General features: G+C 40.3%; 1 protein-coding gene across 15 annotated transcripts in view; it reads right to left on the bottom strand.

Annotated features, from left to right (window-relative positions):
• Positions 1–16,953, bottom strand: part of LOC143322116 (uncharacterized) — a 50,962-nt gene that overhangs the window by 9,475 nt on the left and 24,534 nt on the right. For 12 of the 15 annotated variants that reach the window (XR_013077267.1, XR_013077262.1, XR_013077268.1 and 9 more), the window contains 2 exons: positions 13,537–13,626; positions 594–845 (listed from right to left, as the gene is read on the bottom strand). Coding sequence is in view for 4 of the 15 variants with exons in the window: in XM_076733044.1 (XP_076589159.1) it covers positions 835–845; positions 13,537–13,626 (101 nt within the window). In the remaining 11 variants the exon portion in view is untranslated. The remainder of the gene's footprint in view (positions 1–593; positions 846–13,536; positions 13,627–16,953) is intronic. The other 3 variants (XR_013077269.1, XR_013077271.1, XM_076733046.1) reach the window with 1 other exon arrangement.

Genomic DNA, 16,953 nt, shown 5'->3' with positions numbered 1-16,953 from the left:
TTTGGACCTGATTTTACTGAACCAGCTTTTACTGAATATTTGAATTTCTTCAGCATCAAAATAATCACATTTAAAGGTGTTCCATATGCACCCAGCTGTCAGTAATTCCTCCCCTCGTGAAGGTTATAATGCTCTGTTTTGTTTCTTCCTGACTGCAGCTGACCTCACCAACAAAGCCTGGGACCCCCGCTGACTCTTAGCCCTCTCTGGACACTATATGTTCCATTATCGTAACTGTTCACTGTCACTGTGCTGTACTCGTTGGTCCTGACCAGCCTTTTCTTTGTTCCCCCTTTCGGCTTATCTTTCCATCTATTTTCCTCTTTTCTCCACCTGCAGATACTCAGACTTTATGCAGACAGATAAAGTAATTTAAAACCTTGTTTTGGACATTTTCAAATCAATTTTACTCTAATTTTTTTTTTACGATTAGGAGCCAAATACAAAAAAAATGCTTCAATTAAGACTTTTGCTCATTGATTTTACAGTGAAAAAGCGTCAAGTTTAGAACTACATCAGTGTTTATTTACATTTTGTTTTCAGCAGGAATGGGACCCATTCATAGCTAACAATCAACAGTCACACCCATTTACCTTCCCACACAGGGATTAGAGGGCTGTCTGGATCTGAGGACAGGGGGGCAGCTTGTCCCACTCAAACCGGCCTGACTGTCAGGATTTCGGGTGGTGCTTGTGGAAAAAAAGGCGTCGGTTGATCCGAGCTCTCTCGCTGCCCATCGGGTGCCTCCTCCCTCCCTGCCGGGGGCCCACAGCCTTTATTGTTCCTCTCTGCTTCATCAGATGTTAGTTCGCATTTTCCCTCTTCTCACAATCATCATTTGAGCTCTGTGAATATAAACAAAATGACAGATTTAGGAGAAAACATGGCGTACACACACTTTTTAGTGGCGTGCATGCACATTAACAAAGAACAGGGTGCGACAAATGACCTGATTAACACTAAGATGTCATGAAAAAAACATGTGCAGAGGCTGAACGAGTTAAAAACTGGACAGCTGTCAAACAGTGAGTCATGTTTTTCATGACCTGAAGCGACTATTTAACACATGCATGGAGTTTGGACTGTAATTAATAGAAAAACAGTGTGTGTGAGTGCAGGTAAAAGGCTATGAACCCTTTTTGGGGTGGAAAACAAAACGTGGTGTCCCGCTTTTTTCAACCCCTCCGGCCCACAGCACAGACTGCTCACAGTTCCCCTTTTTGGCAAAACTGAGTCTGCATCTGCTGTGACGTTACGGCGAGACACACACACACACAATAAATGAGAGTGTATCACAAGGTGACGATACGCTGCATGCCAAAAACACACTATTTTAAAAGTGCACAAAAACACAAAAAAAAGACACAAAAAAGAAGTGATGCCACAGGAATACACACACATACACACACATACACACCTACAACTGTCCTTTTTTTAACTCTCAAACACATAAAAACACATTAAAACTCACACAAACAAAGGTGCAGTCAATTAAATGGTGCTTAATTTACAAACAGTCAAACCGACAGCAGCACAATATGAACATTTGCACATATCTGCATTGATCTGGCAACATAACCGGTACCTTTGTCCCGTGTGAACACAGCTGCTCGTGTGTAATCGTGTGTTTTCATCCTGTCATTTAATGTTTAGAAGTATTCACAACTGTGACGTCGGTTATCTAATCTTATGTTTCTGTTTTTCTGCTGTCTTCATTTGGCTGTTCTGATTCTCTGTGCACACGTCAGTGGTGCATAAAGTCTGATTCTCGTATTTTAAGCATTAACTTTCTACTAAAATATTAATTTTACGTGTCTTATATCACCTCCATACTTCACCCTTTTATGTAAATAATGAATTTTGATCACAGAGATTTACTTCAGACCCCGAAATAAGTTACTGTGTATGCACGTGTGTGTGTGTGTGTGTGTGTGTGTGTGTGTGCGTGTGTGTGCGTGTGTGTGTTGTCAGGGTGGGCTCACAGTTTGTCACCACTTTGCTTCTGGATGGTTTGGTGTTTTTTTTCTTTTCCTCTAACATTTCCTTGAATTTCCTTTATCATCCTCTCACTTCAGCACACATCACTTCTCACTCTGCGCATTTTAAAGTAAAGAACATTGACTTTATTTGTCAAGAAATGTGTAAGATAAATTTAACTGCATTGCCTTGACAAAAAAAAAAAAAACAACAACCCCCACACAGATTCAATTTTACAAAAACAGACTCAGATAATCTGTGTTACGGTGAGTTTTTCTCTGCCCAGCTGCCTCTTTCACAGCATGAATTGTCTAAAATACTATCAGTTTTAATTTCTGAGAGTTCGACATCAACCCCTTTAGCACAAGCCTTCTGAACAAACAGCCTCTGAGATGCAGGGGTGCTGCTCTGCCTCTCTGGAGCTCCCTGCCTTCAGCTGTACAGTCAGCCATTTTCTGTCAGACATGAGGAGGCTTCACTGAGGCTGCACTGCTTCTCATAGGAAGGCTTTTAGAGGCAGTTTTGCCTAAAAAAAAACCACTGCTACAAACAGACATGGAGACAAGCACACGTGGATGCAGTAAACAGCAGCACTAATGACGCCAAAGAGGGTTTTATGATTCAGTTGCTCCTCACATGCCTGACTGCCAACCCAGTGATGGCCACAACAAAATGGCAGACGTGCATCTTCAAGGATAAGCAGACATTTAAGTTGAAATAAACATCTGGGAGGCGACGTTAAAATGAAGACAGTCTAATTTCACCTGCTATTGTGGCTTTGATCACCTGTCTGTGTTTGAGATGACTGAACTGACTCAGCGTGCAGTTTTTCTTTTCCAGAATGACTGAAGCTCTTCGGTTAGTTATGAAACTGGGCTTTAAATAGGTTTTATCAGACGGTGCAACTTTTCCTTTCCTTGTTTTCATGCTCCCTGAAGAGAGATCTGACTTTGTTGTAATATTTTAGAAAATCTGTCCTTTTATCAAAATCTTAAAGTTGTTAAAATCCCCACAATCAAGCAAGTTGGTGGCATTTAACGTGCAATGCTTTCGTTCAGCAGATCAGGACTCAGGCTGTCGACATCATCTCTGCTTGATATGATGAAGGTTTGGGCATGATTTTACTTAAACTCTAAGACGCTTCTAAAAATGTCATTAGTTTAGGTTTCAAATGAATGTTTTTGTGCCTTATGACAGTGTAAGTGCTGTTGTTGAGACACTGAAAAAATCATCGAGGGGAGACTCTGCTTATCTGAAATGTTTCTGGATTCAGAAAAACCACATTTAAATATACTGAATCTTAGCAATCAGCAGCCTCAGTCCACAAACACTAACATTAACACCAGCCTTTAAAACCACGTGTGAAACAGGAGTTTTAAAAGTCCTGTCTGAAGAATTTAATCTTATTTTTTTCATGGTCAAACGTGTTTCAGGACAGAAAAGTTAAGATTCAGTTTCAAGCTGCTTGAAAATCTAAGCTAAACTCAACTATTGATAAAAGTTTGAAGCACTTCATGTGCAGCAGTCCACAGCTAACGACTCGCTCAGTGAAATCACTCCAGAACAACGCCCTCCTCACTAAAATGAATGCATGTTCAAAGTTTCATCAAGAGGTAAAAACATTATAAGTCTGCATTATATCAACTGACTTGAACTGCTGTGGACGAGACAAAGAGGGAAGATCTGAGCTGAACTTTTTGACTTTGAGCATCCGGATGATGTGAGGTCTGTCCAAAAATAACCCAGATGCTGCGACAGACGGACAAAGGTTGTTTACGGGTTGACCGAATGCTGGCCCCTCTGTAAAAGCAAGGAAAACATCAGGCCACATCTGCACTGAACCACAGAAACACACACACACACACACACAGAAACAAATACTAGTCCATTAAAATTGTCCACTGTACTAATTTAGCTGTGGGCACAAAAGCCGGAGTGCCGACCGCAGCTGCAGGTCAGAAAGTCGTTTCTACTCTTCTTTGCAGTTCAGGGTGTGTGAGTTTGTGACTGTCTGACCGAAGTTTTGTTTGCATATTTGCACAATATTTTCTTTTTAGTTTGTATTCATGTAATGAGTAGTTTTGTGTGAGTGTGCAGGATTATTTCCTCGCTCGTGTCTCAGGTGGAGTTTTTACCACCATCACGATGTGTGAGATGAACTTTTGTTTGGATGACGACGACATGAACACGTTTGCTGTGATTATTGTTGGCACTGCATTGATGAAAGCTGCTCACAGTTTTTTCTCTCCTGTCCAAGCTCCAGATTAAACATTACAGCAGCTGTAAGTTTGGACTGTGAGACTGAGTGCAGCGCTGCTCCGGTCACGAGCCTTTTATTGTGGAAAGATCACAGAAGAGCAAAGATGCAGAGAAAAGAAAATGGATTTGATCTGATTGACTGATATTATTTTATATGTTTTTAAACTAAATCAGTTATTGAAGAGGTTTGAATTGATCTTTTTTTCTGTATGACATATAACAGTGAGGATAAATCACAAAGACAGGACAGAAAAGGCTGAAACACTCTGATAGAAACAGTTCAGCAAACTGTGTTTTCAATTGTCAAATTAGCTGAAACACACAAATGATTTTTAAGTTTGATTACACAGACGTTTTCCATGCATGTGACTCATATCCAAACTGCAAATTAGAGCAGAATAATCTTAAATTTCTGCTGTACGTCATCAATATTACAGGTTTGGACTGTTAGAGTTAAAGTCTCGCTGCCCTGATCGTGACCCCGTTACTGTGGAGCGATTACAAAGGAGCCAACGTGCTGGGAAAAGAAAGTCGAGCTGATGCAGACGTTTATTTCATCGTCCCCTTCAATAAATACATACGAAAATAAGATTTTCAGCTGGATTAAATATTATGAATTATACTGCCCATAATTTGCTTTTCCAGTGACGATGGCACAGAGTTTGTTCAGCTTAGTCCTGGTGAGACAGACAGACACACACACACACACACACACACACACACACACACACACACACACTGACCCTGATCTGCAATTGTCAGAAATTAAAAATCATTTCAAGCTATTGTCTATTATTTATTTCTATTGAAAAGGCAGAAACTCGATCAACAGCGTTATTTATTAGTTATTTACTGTAAAGCTCCAGTGTTCCTCTCACAGTAAAAATATAATTTAATCAAGGCAATCTGATGAGATTTAGGAACTTTTGTCATATTTGTGCGTCAGTTTTAAATTCAGCATTGTTCTTGTCGTGTGAGAGCTCCAGAACTACATCTGTCATGATTTTCATATTTTAACATTGCTCGCTCTGTATTTTGAGGGACTTTTTGCTATGAAGCTGATTCAAAACTGATTGAGTAAAACCCAAAAACCCACAGAGAAAGTGAGCCTGTATTTGTTTCCTCACTCCAGCTCTGATCTGCTGATGTTCAAAAGTGAAAATGGGGAAAAGGTGAATTAAAACGGAGCAAAGAAAAGAGAACAGGAGTGAAATCACCACGTTTGGCTGTTTGGTCGTGGTACACACACCGAGACTCTGAAAAACTGAAAGTCTATTTAAATCTTATTTTACTTGTATTGTATCTTTAACTTTTCCAGTTTGTCATCTGTTTGTTTAAAGTGTTTTATTAAATATGTCAGCTGTTGTTTAAATGATTAATGTACAAAAGTGCATGTAGGAATATCTGCAAACCTCCTTTCAGGTGTGTCTCAGGTGAAACACACACACAACAGTCAGAGTTTAACCTCCAGTGTCACTGAACAAGCTGTATTTTTTGACTGCATCACCTCCTCTGAGTGTCAGTTCCTTCGAGGTAATGTTGAATCTTTATCTAAGTCACAGCTGCTTCTTTACAATTTACAGAAACATAACTGTTGAATTTCTAAATATTCAATTACTTACGGCACTGATTCCAAAAAAGCTGAAATGCTGCATAAAACACAAATGAAGTACAAAGATATATTTAATATTTCACCTCATCAGCAGGTGAGAGGATCATGATTGGGTATGAAAGGGGCATCCTGGAAAGGCTCAGTCGTTCACGAGCGAGGATGGAGGAGGTTCACCACTTTGTGAACACATGACTGGATGAAGGAGATTAACACATGAGCTCAGGGAGACTTCAGAAAACTGTTGACAGTAAACACAGTTTTTTTTGTAAGCGATTCATTCTGTTTTTATTTATGTTTCACACAGCGTCCAAAATCAGGGTTGTACATTTACTGAACTCAGCTGTGTTTGCAGACACAGTGAAAAGAAAAATGCATGTGTTAACTGTTTGTTTGTTGCTTGTTAAATGCTAAATATGCATCAAAAATGCTAATTTCTGTGAATTTTTACGTCAAAATCCCTCTTTTTTTTCCTTAAGGGTTTATGTGATGGGGAGGAGCACATAAAACCACCCTTGATAAGAGCAACATTTATAGTGAGAGCTGTGTGTTTGGATTGCAGCTGCTAAAACCTTTGTTCACATTTCCAAATAATGTGGTTGAGGTTTGATTTACTCATTTAACATTTATCCTCCTCTTGCTCCAACAGTGCAGGTGAAGGAGGTGTGTGAGCTACATTTTTCACAACTTTTTCACAACCCAATCAAGTTTCAAGCATTTGATTGCAATAACTCTCTTAACTAAATCACACAGACTCACATTTCAGCCAGAAAATTGTCACAATACTTAAGCCACAGACACTCTGTGTTTGAGGAAAGTGTTAACTAAAGTCACATTTCTCTCTCTATGTGATGAAGAGGACGTAGGTTTGGCTTCAGTGGAGGGCGGACACAATGAAGTAATTAAAAAAAACTCTCTTTTAGTTTCCTTTATACATACTTTATTAGATAATGTTGTGTTTGCATCGTTGCTACAAAGAGGACTGTCCTTTACTGTCTCATCTGTGACTGATGTTCAGTTCTAGTGTGTTTCTAGGAGAACATCAGCTGTAAATAAAAGCACTGGTACATTTTGTTGAACCCCGAGTAGCGTCTGCAGGTGTTCCTTTCAGGCTGCGCGCAGCTTCAACAACCTTTACCAAAAAGGTAGAGCAGCCTTTCTGTCGTCTGAGGGGCAAACATTAAAAAAGAGCTTGCAAAACACTCCGTGCACCACTGGCTGCTGCTCATTAGGCTTGTTGTCTTTGACAATAAGGTAATAACTGAAGGCCACTCAGATGAGTGCATCAACATTTTTATCAAATCACATTTTGTGTCATCTGGATGTTGGTGGCTGGACAGTCAGAGGACATTGTTCAGAGAAACTAAGAAGAAAATCAACCTGAAACAATCGAATTTAGGGGGTAAAAATCCTATTTTTGTCCTGTTTCCATCCCCAGTGGATGTTATGCCCTTGGCTGAACTACAGTGAGAGGTGACAAAAAAAAAGAGGAACTCGCTGGTTTGGAAAAACCTTAAGCAGAGATGACTTCACGAAGGTTGGACAGACGGTCTCCTGTATTGTCTGATGTGGAAATATTCAGTATATCACAGCACATGTAGCAGTAGACATAGTACTTATGCATCAATGTTCAGTTTGTCTGGAAGTTCGACATCTGGCAACAAAATGGAGTCAGATTTTCTCTGCACGTCCGGCCGCCACAGTGATCAGCTGACACGAGACAAAACATGACTGCATTTTAACTGAAAGTGACATTTTTCTACATGTTAAGACTTTAAGTTCATAATAAAAGGCAGAAGAAGTTGTTGCTTTCAGGTGATGCAGAGCATCCAGACTCCCGAACAGCTCCGACTGAGGATCAACATTCAAAACAAAAATTCAGGGTTTAGTCATTTGACTTGGTTGATTCTGTTTTTAAAATACTTTTTATGTTTTACACTTTTTAATGCTTTTATTGTTTAGTTTTCTTTCTGATCGGGTCATGTGGCCACACAGTTACTGTGCTGCTTGAACAGTGAGCGGTGCAGCATCTGCACATTTAGTCTGTGGGCTTCATTTGTGGTCTGACCTGAAATCAGATTGTGAATTCTTGTAAAAATATGACTTCATGGTGTCAGATACATAAGAAATACTCCTACTAAATTTGGATGAGCTCTAAATTTTGTTCTCTAAAAGCAGAATGCAGTCCTGACTAAAACCCCATATGTTCCAATGGCTTACTGCTGCATCTACTAATATTCAACTGTGTTTTTATTGTTAAGATCCAAAACAAACCCGAAAACAAACTTCCATCACGTTCATTATATATTGTGGTGTTAGCAACAGTTACAGAGGCAAATATCTCATAACCTCAAGACATAAAACTGAACACACGTACATGGAAACATCCTGCAGGTTTAAATAAGTAACAACTAAACCTTAAACGAATCATCTGTCTCTCTTATCTGTACTTGTGTTTATAATGAAGGAGTAAATCCATAAAATCATTCGATATTTGGTGAAGCTTTCAATTGTGGGATGTTGCAGTAATGTTTTAAAGCTGCAAACTTTCCTCTCTGTCAGTGACATTGTTTTCTTGTAGACTAAATAAAGCCAAAATGTGCCATTAAAGGAGTTTTCTTACATACTAACAGCCGAATCAGAACTCTATACATGGATATAGTTTGTTTAGATATAGCTTCCTTAACATGGCTTAATAAGCTTTATGTGTGGTGATATTTCTGGGTTTGGAGGATTAAACCTTTCGATATTTGCTGCACATGGACACACTGGAAAGTTTCGACCTGCTGAAACGCTCTCCTCCTTTCCTGTGTTGTTTTTGTGCCTGCGAAGCTGTTTATTCTTCAGAATCAGAACCACAAGGAAACACCACTGTGATGTTTCTGTGCATCAGTTCTTCCACACAGAAAGGAAAATGAGCAAGTTTCATCAACAACTTACAGGCTAATCAGAAGATTATTATATTGATATTCGTGTGTGTTTGGGTATCCTTTGTTTCTGACTCTTTTTTAATGAAAAGTTATTAAAAAGCTTAATAACAGATACAATTTCCATGTATTTACATTTGCTTCCTTTGGTTTCAAATTAAAAAAGTGTTATAGAGGGAAACAGACATCATGATTTTCAGTTAACTCTGAACTCCTTTACTTGTGTTTCACTTCAAACATGTGATGCTGCTTCTAACCTTTGCATCACATGTGAATTATTTATTCTGTGCACCGTGAAAATAATGTGATTTTGTGCAGAATGCAGCATTTTAAAAAAGCTTCACATGAATTTATCAAAATATTAAAGAGGAAAATCAAAGCGCTTTAAGGAAAATTTGAATCTCAGTAAAAAGCAGAACTGTATTTCTACAAATTGGAAAAGGAAATAGTTGAAATGTTTGTGGGTAAAAAGTTGTTTTTTTTGGATTTAATGATTCATAAAACACTGTAGAATAATTACTGTTGTTATTTTGACTGATCGTTTTTGTCTGCATTCATGAACAGTCTAAAAAAATGTTATATTTGAAAATATAAGTCGAGAAACAAAAATAAATGACAAAAGCATGTTTGGGAAAGTTTGAAAAAGACGAAGTTTGAGCAAGTTTATTAAAAACTATACAGTGTGTGTGTGTGTGTGTGTGTGTGTGTGTGTGTGACAGTAAAGAGGGATCAAGGAGAAGAGAAAGTGTGAGAGTGAGTCAGTAAGTGTCAGCATGAGTGCGTCAGCATACGAGTGAGAATTTACTTGTGAAATTGTGCGTTCCTGACATATGCAAGCGTGTGTGAGATTGTGTGTGTGTGCATGTGTTTCTATATATATGTGTATGTGTGTGTGTGTGTGTGTGTGTGTGTGTTTACCAAACTGCAAAGAGAAAGTGAGGAATCACTTTCACCTTGTTCATGAAATGCTCTTATTGTTGAAAAATTTTAAAAATAAAATAAAAAGAGGTCGTCTTAATTGAAATAATTTAAAGTATAAAATATAAATCTTTTAGTTTTTCTTTGTAGTTTGAATCAACTAAATTAAAAGTCGGCTGAAACAACTTAATTAGAAGATGTTTTGTCCCATCGACGGTTCAGAACTTCCTGAACTTGAAGTAACAGCTGCAAACAAAAGAAACTATTATTAGTCCCACACCGTAATTGTGCGTATGCATGTGTGTGTGTTTCTGTGTGTGTGTGTGTGTGTGTGTGCGTCTGTGCATGTGTGTGTGAATGTGAGCCTGTCTCTTGATGTTTGGATCAACAACGTCAGACAGATATCCCAGGAAATACATTTAACCGTCTGACGTGTGTGTGCACATGGTTACGGGACGAAAGGAAAGAATGCGAAATATTGTCTATTTATATTTGTGTGTGCATGTGTGTGCATGCGTGTGTGTGTGTCCAAGTGTGTGTGTGTGTGTGAATTAAATGGACTGTATGCTGTGATGCTTCATTCACTTACGTCTACGGAACCACAGAGGCAGCTCTCACAGCACTGATGACGTCCGGACATGCACTGCTGTATGTGCGTTTGCCTCTGTGTGTGTGTGTGTGTGTGTGTGTGTGTGTGTGTGTGTGTGTGTGTGTGTGTGTGTGTGTTTCCTGCGTCAGGGGCCACAGAGTTAGCTCTTACCAAACCTTAACTTCCCTCCTTCCCACTTTCCTGAATCATTTTCCATGACCACCTATTGGACAAGTCGTCTGCTTTCTTTTGACTCATAACCAAAAAAGTGTGTGTTTGTGCACGTGTCCTTGCGTGTGTGCATGCATGTGTGTGCGTGTGTGTGATTGCATGTGTGTGTGTGTCAAAAAGGGCAGGTAAAACGACAGATTCAAAGCCATGTATACTGTACATCTTGGGGTAAACGTATGGAAAGATGCTGCCGTAACCAGGAGGGTGGAGTCTGCTACAGGACATCCTGGCAGAGAGCAGGGACCTCTGATCCAAACTAACATGGCATTTTGCCCTCACACACACACACACACACACACACACACACACACACACCCACTACACCACACTTGCATCCGGAAATGTGCCCCCCTCACACCACACCGCCTCGTATTTTGGTGCAGAGCTCAGCAAAAAGCAAAATAAGACGTAAATCTACTTTCATGCTAAGCTCTAAAATATCAACTCAGGTCTGAATAAAACAACATGAAAAATAAAAATCTGAATCAATATTTAAAGCAACACACAAAATGGTCAAATTAGCAGATTGTAAAAATCAAAAAATAATATAAGACTCAATTTGGAATATCCCGACCCTAAACATTTGAGGCGTCTTAATATGGAAACTGACGAGTTTGAGTGATCAAAGAAAAATGTGTAGTTTTTGTAAACAGTTGTCACGGCACCATTAAGACCTCAGTTCACGTGACTCCATGAAAGTGTGCACAGCAGTGCTTGAACCGTTGTCTGCGCTGCCACATGAGGAGAATTTACAGCAACTGGAAACTTGCTGGTGAAATCAAAGTAATTCTACTCAAACCACAGACTCTATATAAATGACATCTAATGCTCCTGAGAGGAAGAGTCTCTGTTATGACTGTTAAAGGGGGGGTGGTCCAATGGGAGGACTGTTACTTTACTGGGTGTCGACATTCAGCATTGTAACAATGCTTATTTTTCAAAACATACTGTGGTTGGTATTAACTTTAGGTTGAATTACGTTAGTGTAGCAGCTGAGCGTGCTGTGGGCAGTGCAGGCTAATTTCACCTGTCTCCTCTAAAATATTTTTAGATCTGTGCATTTTGAGCAGCACAGATGCTACTGCATGATCGTAGAAATATTACAGGAATATTATAGGACCATTACAGGTAGGAGTGTGTCTCTATGGTCCTCCCGCTCTTCCGTGGCTACACGTGTCTGCTTGTCACTTGGATCATGAAGGTGACACTGTTCTATAGAGTAAATAGTCTGCAATATATCATGGAATTGAGTATTCATATTATATAATTTGTAGAATATTATAGATCCAAGATCAAATCCGTCTGCTACTTCAGCACCACGGACAGCGCCGCAGAATTATCAATACACAGCACAGTTGAGATACTGATGTTTCAGAGCCATCGTCGGTGATTTCTTTGAACGCAACAGCCAAACAAGTACACCCCTTCCTTCGGTGCTCCTTCAGAAGCTATGTCCCCCAAATTCGTGGATGTCCAAAGACAGCACTGACTGGGCTCGCTGACCAAAAGAGCAGGCAGCTAGCGGACTGTGACGAGATACTAGCTAAATTTAACAAAAGGTTAGTCACTGACTGCACCTTTAACTACAACCAGCAGCCGTTTAGCTTAGCTTAGCACAGAGACAAGGCTGGAAACTGGAAACGATTGGCTCCATCCAAAGGTAACAAAATCCGCCGACCAGCACCTCTAAAGTTCACTAATCAACACATTACATCTCGTTTGTTTAATTCATACAAAAACCAAAGTGTGAAAATGACAAGTCGACATTTGACAGGTCTTGTTAAAAAGTTAGATATAGCGTGTGAAATAGTGAGCTTCAGAGGTGCTTTTGTTACCTGTGGATCGATCCAGGCTAACCGTTTCCCTTTATGCTAAATGAAGCTAACTAGCTATCAGCTGTATCCTAATATTCATATGAGATATGAGAGCGGGACTGCCACCAGAAAGCATGCTTTACTAAAATGTCAAATTATTCCTTTAAGCTCTGGTTGGGTTGGGTACAAACACTGCCTGAGTCAAAGATCATGGCTGAGGTTTAAAGAAGATCTACACTGACTGTTGGTAGGAAATGGGAAACGAACAGCTGTCTCCTGTGGTACACACTTTCCACCCCGACCTCCTACAACAATGAAGCGTTATTTGCTCTTTAGATTCTGACAGATCTGAGTCGTAAATCACAAAGCATCTCGAGGTATTTGTCAGGTGAACATGACCATAGGTTATTTCAGATCAAACAAACGACTAATGCTGCTTTAGTAAGCTGATAAACCAGCCAGGAGCCACTTCACCGTCATGATGCAGAACAACTGTCTCTGTTAACTAAGCTGGCCCTGTTTCATGAAACTGTACATTTTTACATCAAGTGTCTGAAGTCCCGGGACTGAAACCTGGTTTATTACTTGCCATTTGAGCTTCTAACTCACGGGTGAACACGAGTTAGAAGCTCAAAAATATCTGCACTGAAAACATCTGATGAACTGATAAAAAAGTAGAAGAGAAGAAACATCAGGTGAGGTTAACTATGGAGCGCTGCGGTAACAAAAGCAAACCAGCGTGCTTAAAATGCCACTGATGACTGGTGAAATGAAGAACCTGAGCTTTGGAGAAATTGTCCAATGCTGTCCATTCGGTCTCGATCAATTTCGGGTCAATCCCACCAGAAGCATTTTGAAGATGTTACAACTCTCATTCATGGCTTCGTCTGGCATTGTCTCCACAGCAACGGCTGATGAGGCTCATGGGTACCGTAGAATTACTTTTGGGTACCGTGATGCCAGTCAGCAAAACTGACAGAAAACAATGTCTTTTTTATTTTTTTTAAATCTAAGTGAAGCACTTCTGATTATCTAACAGGGCATGTGATCGTTTTACTGCCTACGGGAGGCTCCCATGCTTCTGTGAGGAGTAACATTGGCTCACTCTTAGAGGTAAATGTTCACAGCTGCAACATTTTCCCACAACCAGCATCTCCTCCAGTGACTTTGTAGATGAATGAATATGGGACCATTCAATCACCGCTGTCATACCTGCAGCCATCATGGTTAGACCACACGCTGGTCCACAGACCACCAAGTGCTGCCGTCGCTTCACCGCTGTAGTCTCGCATGCACCGAGACCTACGTTAAAAAAAAAAAAAAAAAAGATAATAAAAAGAGGTCAAAAGGGAGAAATCACTTTTTATCAACTTTCATTAACTCCACTAAAACACACTGAGCTGCTTCATGCTCGCAACTTGTCGTCGTCTTCTTTCATTTCTTTGGCTTCAAAATCGAGACTTCCAGGAGTAAAATTTAAACACAGAGCCGATTTAGAATTGAACGTGCCATTAAAGGCAGTGAGACATTTCACATGTGCACTTATTTAGAATCAGCAGTGTTCATTTGGGCAGAAACAGGACATGGACACAGTAAATTAAGCTCAAGTCAGCAGCTAAGTGGCTGTTGTTCTGTGTGCGGCTCAACTGACTCAACCTGCTTCAGCAGCACAAAGAGGAGCAAAATCACAGCATGTGCAACAGTAAAATATACTGTTAATGTGTGTCTGCTGAATGAAACAGGCTGAAGAGGAGCAGAACCACCCCACCAACCTAAACAGTATGATACTATTTTAATTTGCAATGTTTGCTTTCAACAAGTAAAAAAAGCTGTCGTCAATAAGGTCACTTGTTTAAACACATTTCAGTCTGATCTTTGAAATTCTGCTTCAATAAATAACATTTTTACTTGTTTCAAGAACTTCAGACTACAAAACCAAAACCATGCAGCATATTTACTTGAAGAGATTTAATTTCAGGAGTATAAGAGGAAGCCCACAGATTTAAAAATACGTCTCACATTCAAGGAACCAAAGATTTACCAGGTCTGTTCAACCCTGAACCCCAAAGCTGCTCAACCAGCCCAGCGTTTACCTCCTCAGCGCCTGACAAGCCGAGTGATGGGAAACACCACATCACTGAGATTTTTGGGTGGACTGGAAATCTGTATCATGAAATCCAGTTTCTGCTTTAATCTAAGAACCTTTCATTTATCATTTTAAAAAAAAACAAACTTTAAAAACTGTCTCTTGTTGCAGGAAAAATAAACCCAGAATGGACTGGACAGGAAACAACACAACAAACAGTCAAACAAATGAAACACTACATTTCTACAACATGAAAAACAAGGTTCAAACCAGGGCTGCAGGACTCTGAAGTTCAGATTTATCAGATGTAACATTTTTGTCCTGAATACGAACACTGTTAAAATTTAACATTTGAGGTTCAGTCACCTGCTACGTCAGCCCTGGGAGTGAACAGAGAACTCAGCCGGAGACGACCTGTAGTTTTTCTGGAAGCAGTCTGATACGGAAGCCAAAAACGGCCATGCTTGTGATTATTATTATTTTTAATCCTGTTAACTCAAGATCACTTCATTATGTTGAGATAACAATGTTTGTTTTCTTGCCATAACGGGGAAATTTATCTCGTTATCTCGAGAAAACAAAAGGATGATTTCTTGAGATCTCATCATAACTATGGAGAGCTGGAGAACGAGCGTCTGGTTCATTTGATCACACCTGACGTCAACATTAAAGATGGACGCCTGTTGCCAAGAGCACAGTTCTGAGAACATGATGAGAATGCAGCTCTTTCATTGGTGCAGTGTTTGCGGCCACGTTTTACGATGTTTCATCAGCTTACGTAACTTTGTTACACGGTTAAGTGCATTACAGTTAACAAACGGTTGCAATTTGTTGAGGTTCAGGCAACAAAACCTCTTGGTTAGTTTCAGGAAAAGATCATAATTTGGGTCAAAACAAATACGTACGTAGGTATGAACCGTAAGTACCAGTAAACAACGAATGAATGTAGTATGAAAAGTAACCAAGGAAGGATTTCGGAGTGGATGGATGGCTCAAACACAGGACTTTCACACAGGCAGCTGGGGTTTGTTCTTTCCCTTTTCGGCCATCTTAAATATCCTGCGACTGTCTGAGGAAACGGAAGCACAAATCTACCGTGTGTAGACCAATCACATCGCCATCTTTTGCAAACTTATTAGGTAGAGTTAACATTTTTAACAGCTTTCGCCCTGGAACACGGCCACAACCACAGCTCATTCGTAGCCGAACCATACAGTTACATGCACTCGCCTGTGCAGCTGCAGCCGGACAAAACATCTCCATAAAGACGTGGACTGATCTGAATGTTATCTCTAACAGAAAGAAAGTGTTGGACCTTGATTGAAGTACAGTCTGATGCGCCGATCAGTCATGGCTACTCCTTGATCTGACATTTTCAGCTTAAATCAGCTGTCAAGACGCCATCTGTGCATGCTGGCACGGCACTCCTGATCTCTGATAAACATTATGAGTAATAAGAGGGAACAACCTTTTGTTTTCTCGCGATAACAGGTTGATTATCTCGTTATCTCGAGATGAGAGAGCTTGTTTTCTCGAGATAACCAAATAATTAACTTGTGATCTCGAGATAACGGCGTTAAAAAAATAACTGCGAGCGCGGCCGTTCTCGGCTTCCGTAATCTGACGAGAAGCAAAGCAGCATTATTCAAGGAATGTCCTTACCGGGCAGTCAAAGATCTCCAGAGAAGGAGCTTGAAAAAGTTTTTACACATTTGAAACTTGTGTCTGGTTTTGATTGACAGAAAATGTGAAAGAAAAAAATGTTTGATGAGCACATGAAGGTGGAGGCCAGCGTTAACGTGTGAGATGTAGTCAACTGTGTCACATGCAAGCATCTAAGAGAGGGACCCTCTGCAGGGGAAGTGTGCATGTACGTTAATCATACAGCATGAAGGGGGGAGGATAAGGAGAGGCAGAAGGAGGAGAGAAAAGAAGGTGCTGAAGGTTGGGAGAAGGAAGAGGAGAAGCTGAAGCAGGAGAAGGTGCAGAAGGAGGAGGAGGAAGAGGAGAACTCATCAGCCGGGTTTCAGTCAGTCAGTCAGGATTTCCCCTATGTCAATCCTCACCTCGGGCCCCTGAGAGAGACGGAGTGAATGAGAGAGGAGGATAAAGACGGAGTGAGGGGGAGGGAGAGAGACAGGGGAGGGAATCACAAGTGAGACGGAAACTTGGAGACAGAGGCAAAGAGAGACGGGGGAGAAAAGACAGGGGATGGTGAGAAAAATGAGCCAAAAACTGAGGCGAGAAAAGCAAAATGAAAGAAACCAGCAAGAAATGATAGAGAGCAGGGACGACGGTGATCGAGACAAATGGATCAGGTGAGAGCTGCAGTTTGTATCAGCGCACGTCACCACGTCAAAGCCAGAATCCTGAAGATTTTCACGCTATCAAACACATTTCTGATATTATCTAATATCTGCTTTTTCTTGCAGTAGCCGGTCAAAGGATTTACACTTTGTACATACTTCTCTACGATGATGATTACCTGTACACAAGGGTTTACAGGAAGTGTAATCCAGCTCACTTTTATCACGCTGACATCT

This window comes from Chaetodon auriga, chromosome 6, assembly GCF_051107435.1.
Source record: "Chaetodon auriga isolate fChaAug3 chromosome 6, fChaAug3.hap1, whole genome shotgun sequence".
Classification (NCBI taxonomy): Eukaryota; Metazoa; Chordata; class Actinopteri; order Chaetodontiformes; family Chaetodontidae; genus Chaetodon; species Chaetodon auriga.
The sequence above is the reverse complement of the archived record's forward strand: the minus strand, read 5'-3'. Positions and strand labels throughout refer to the sequence as shown.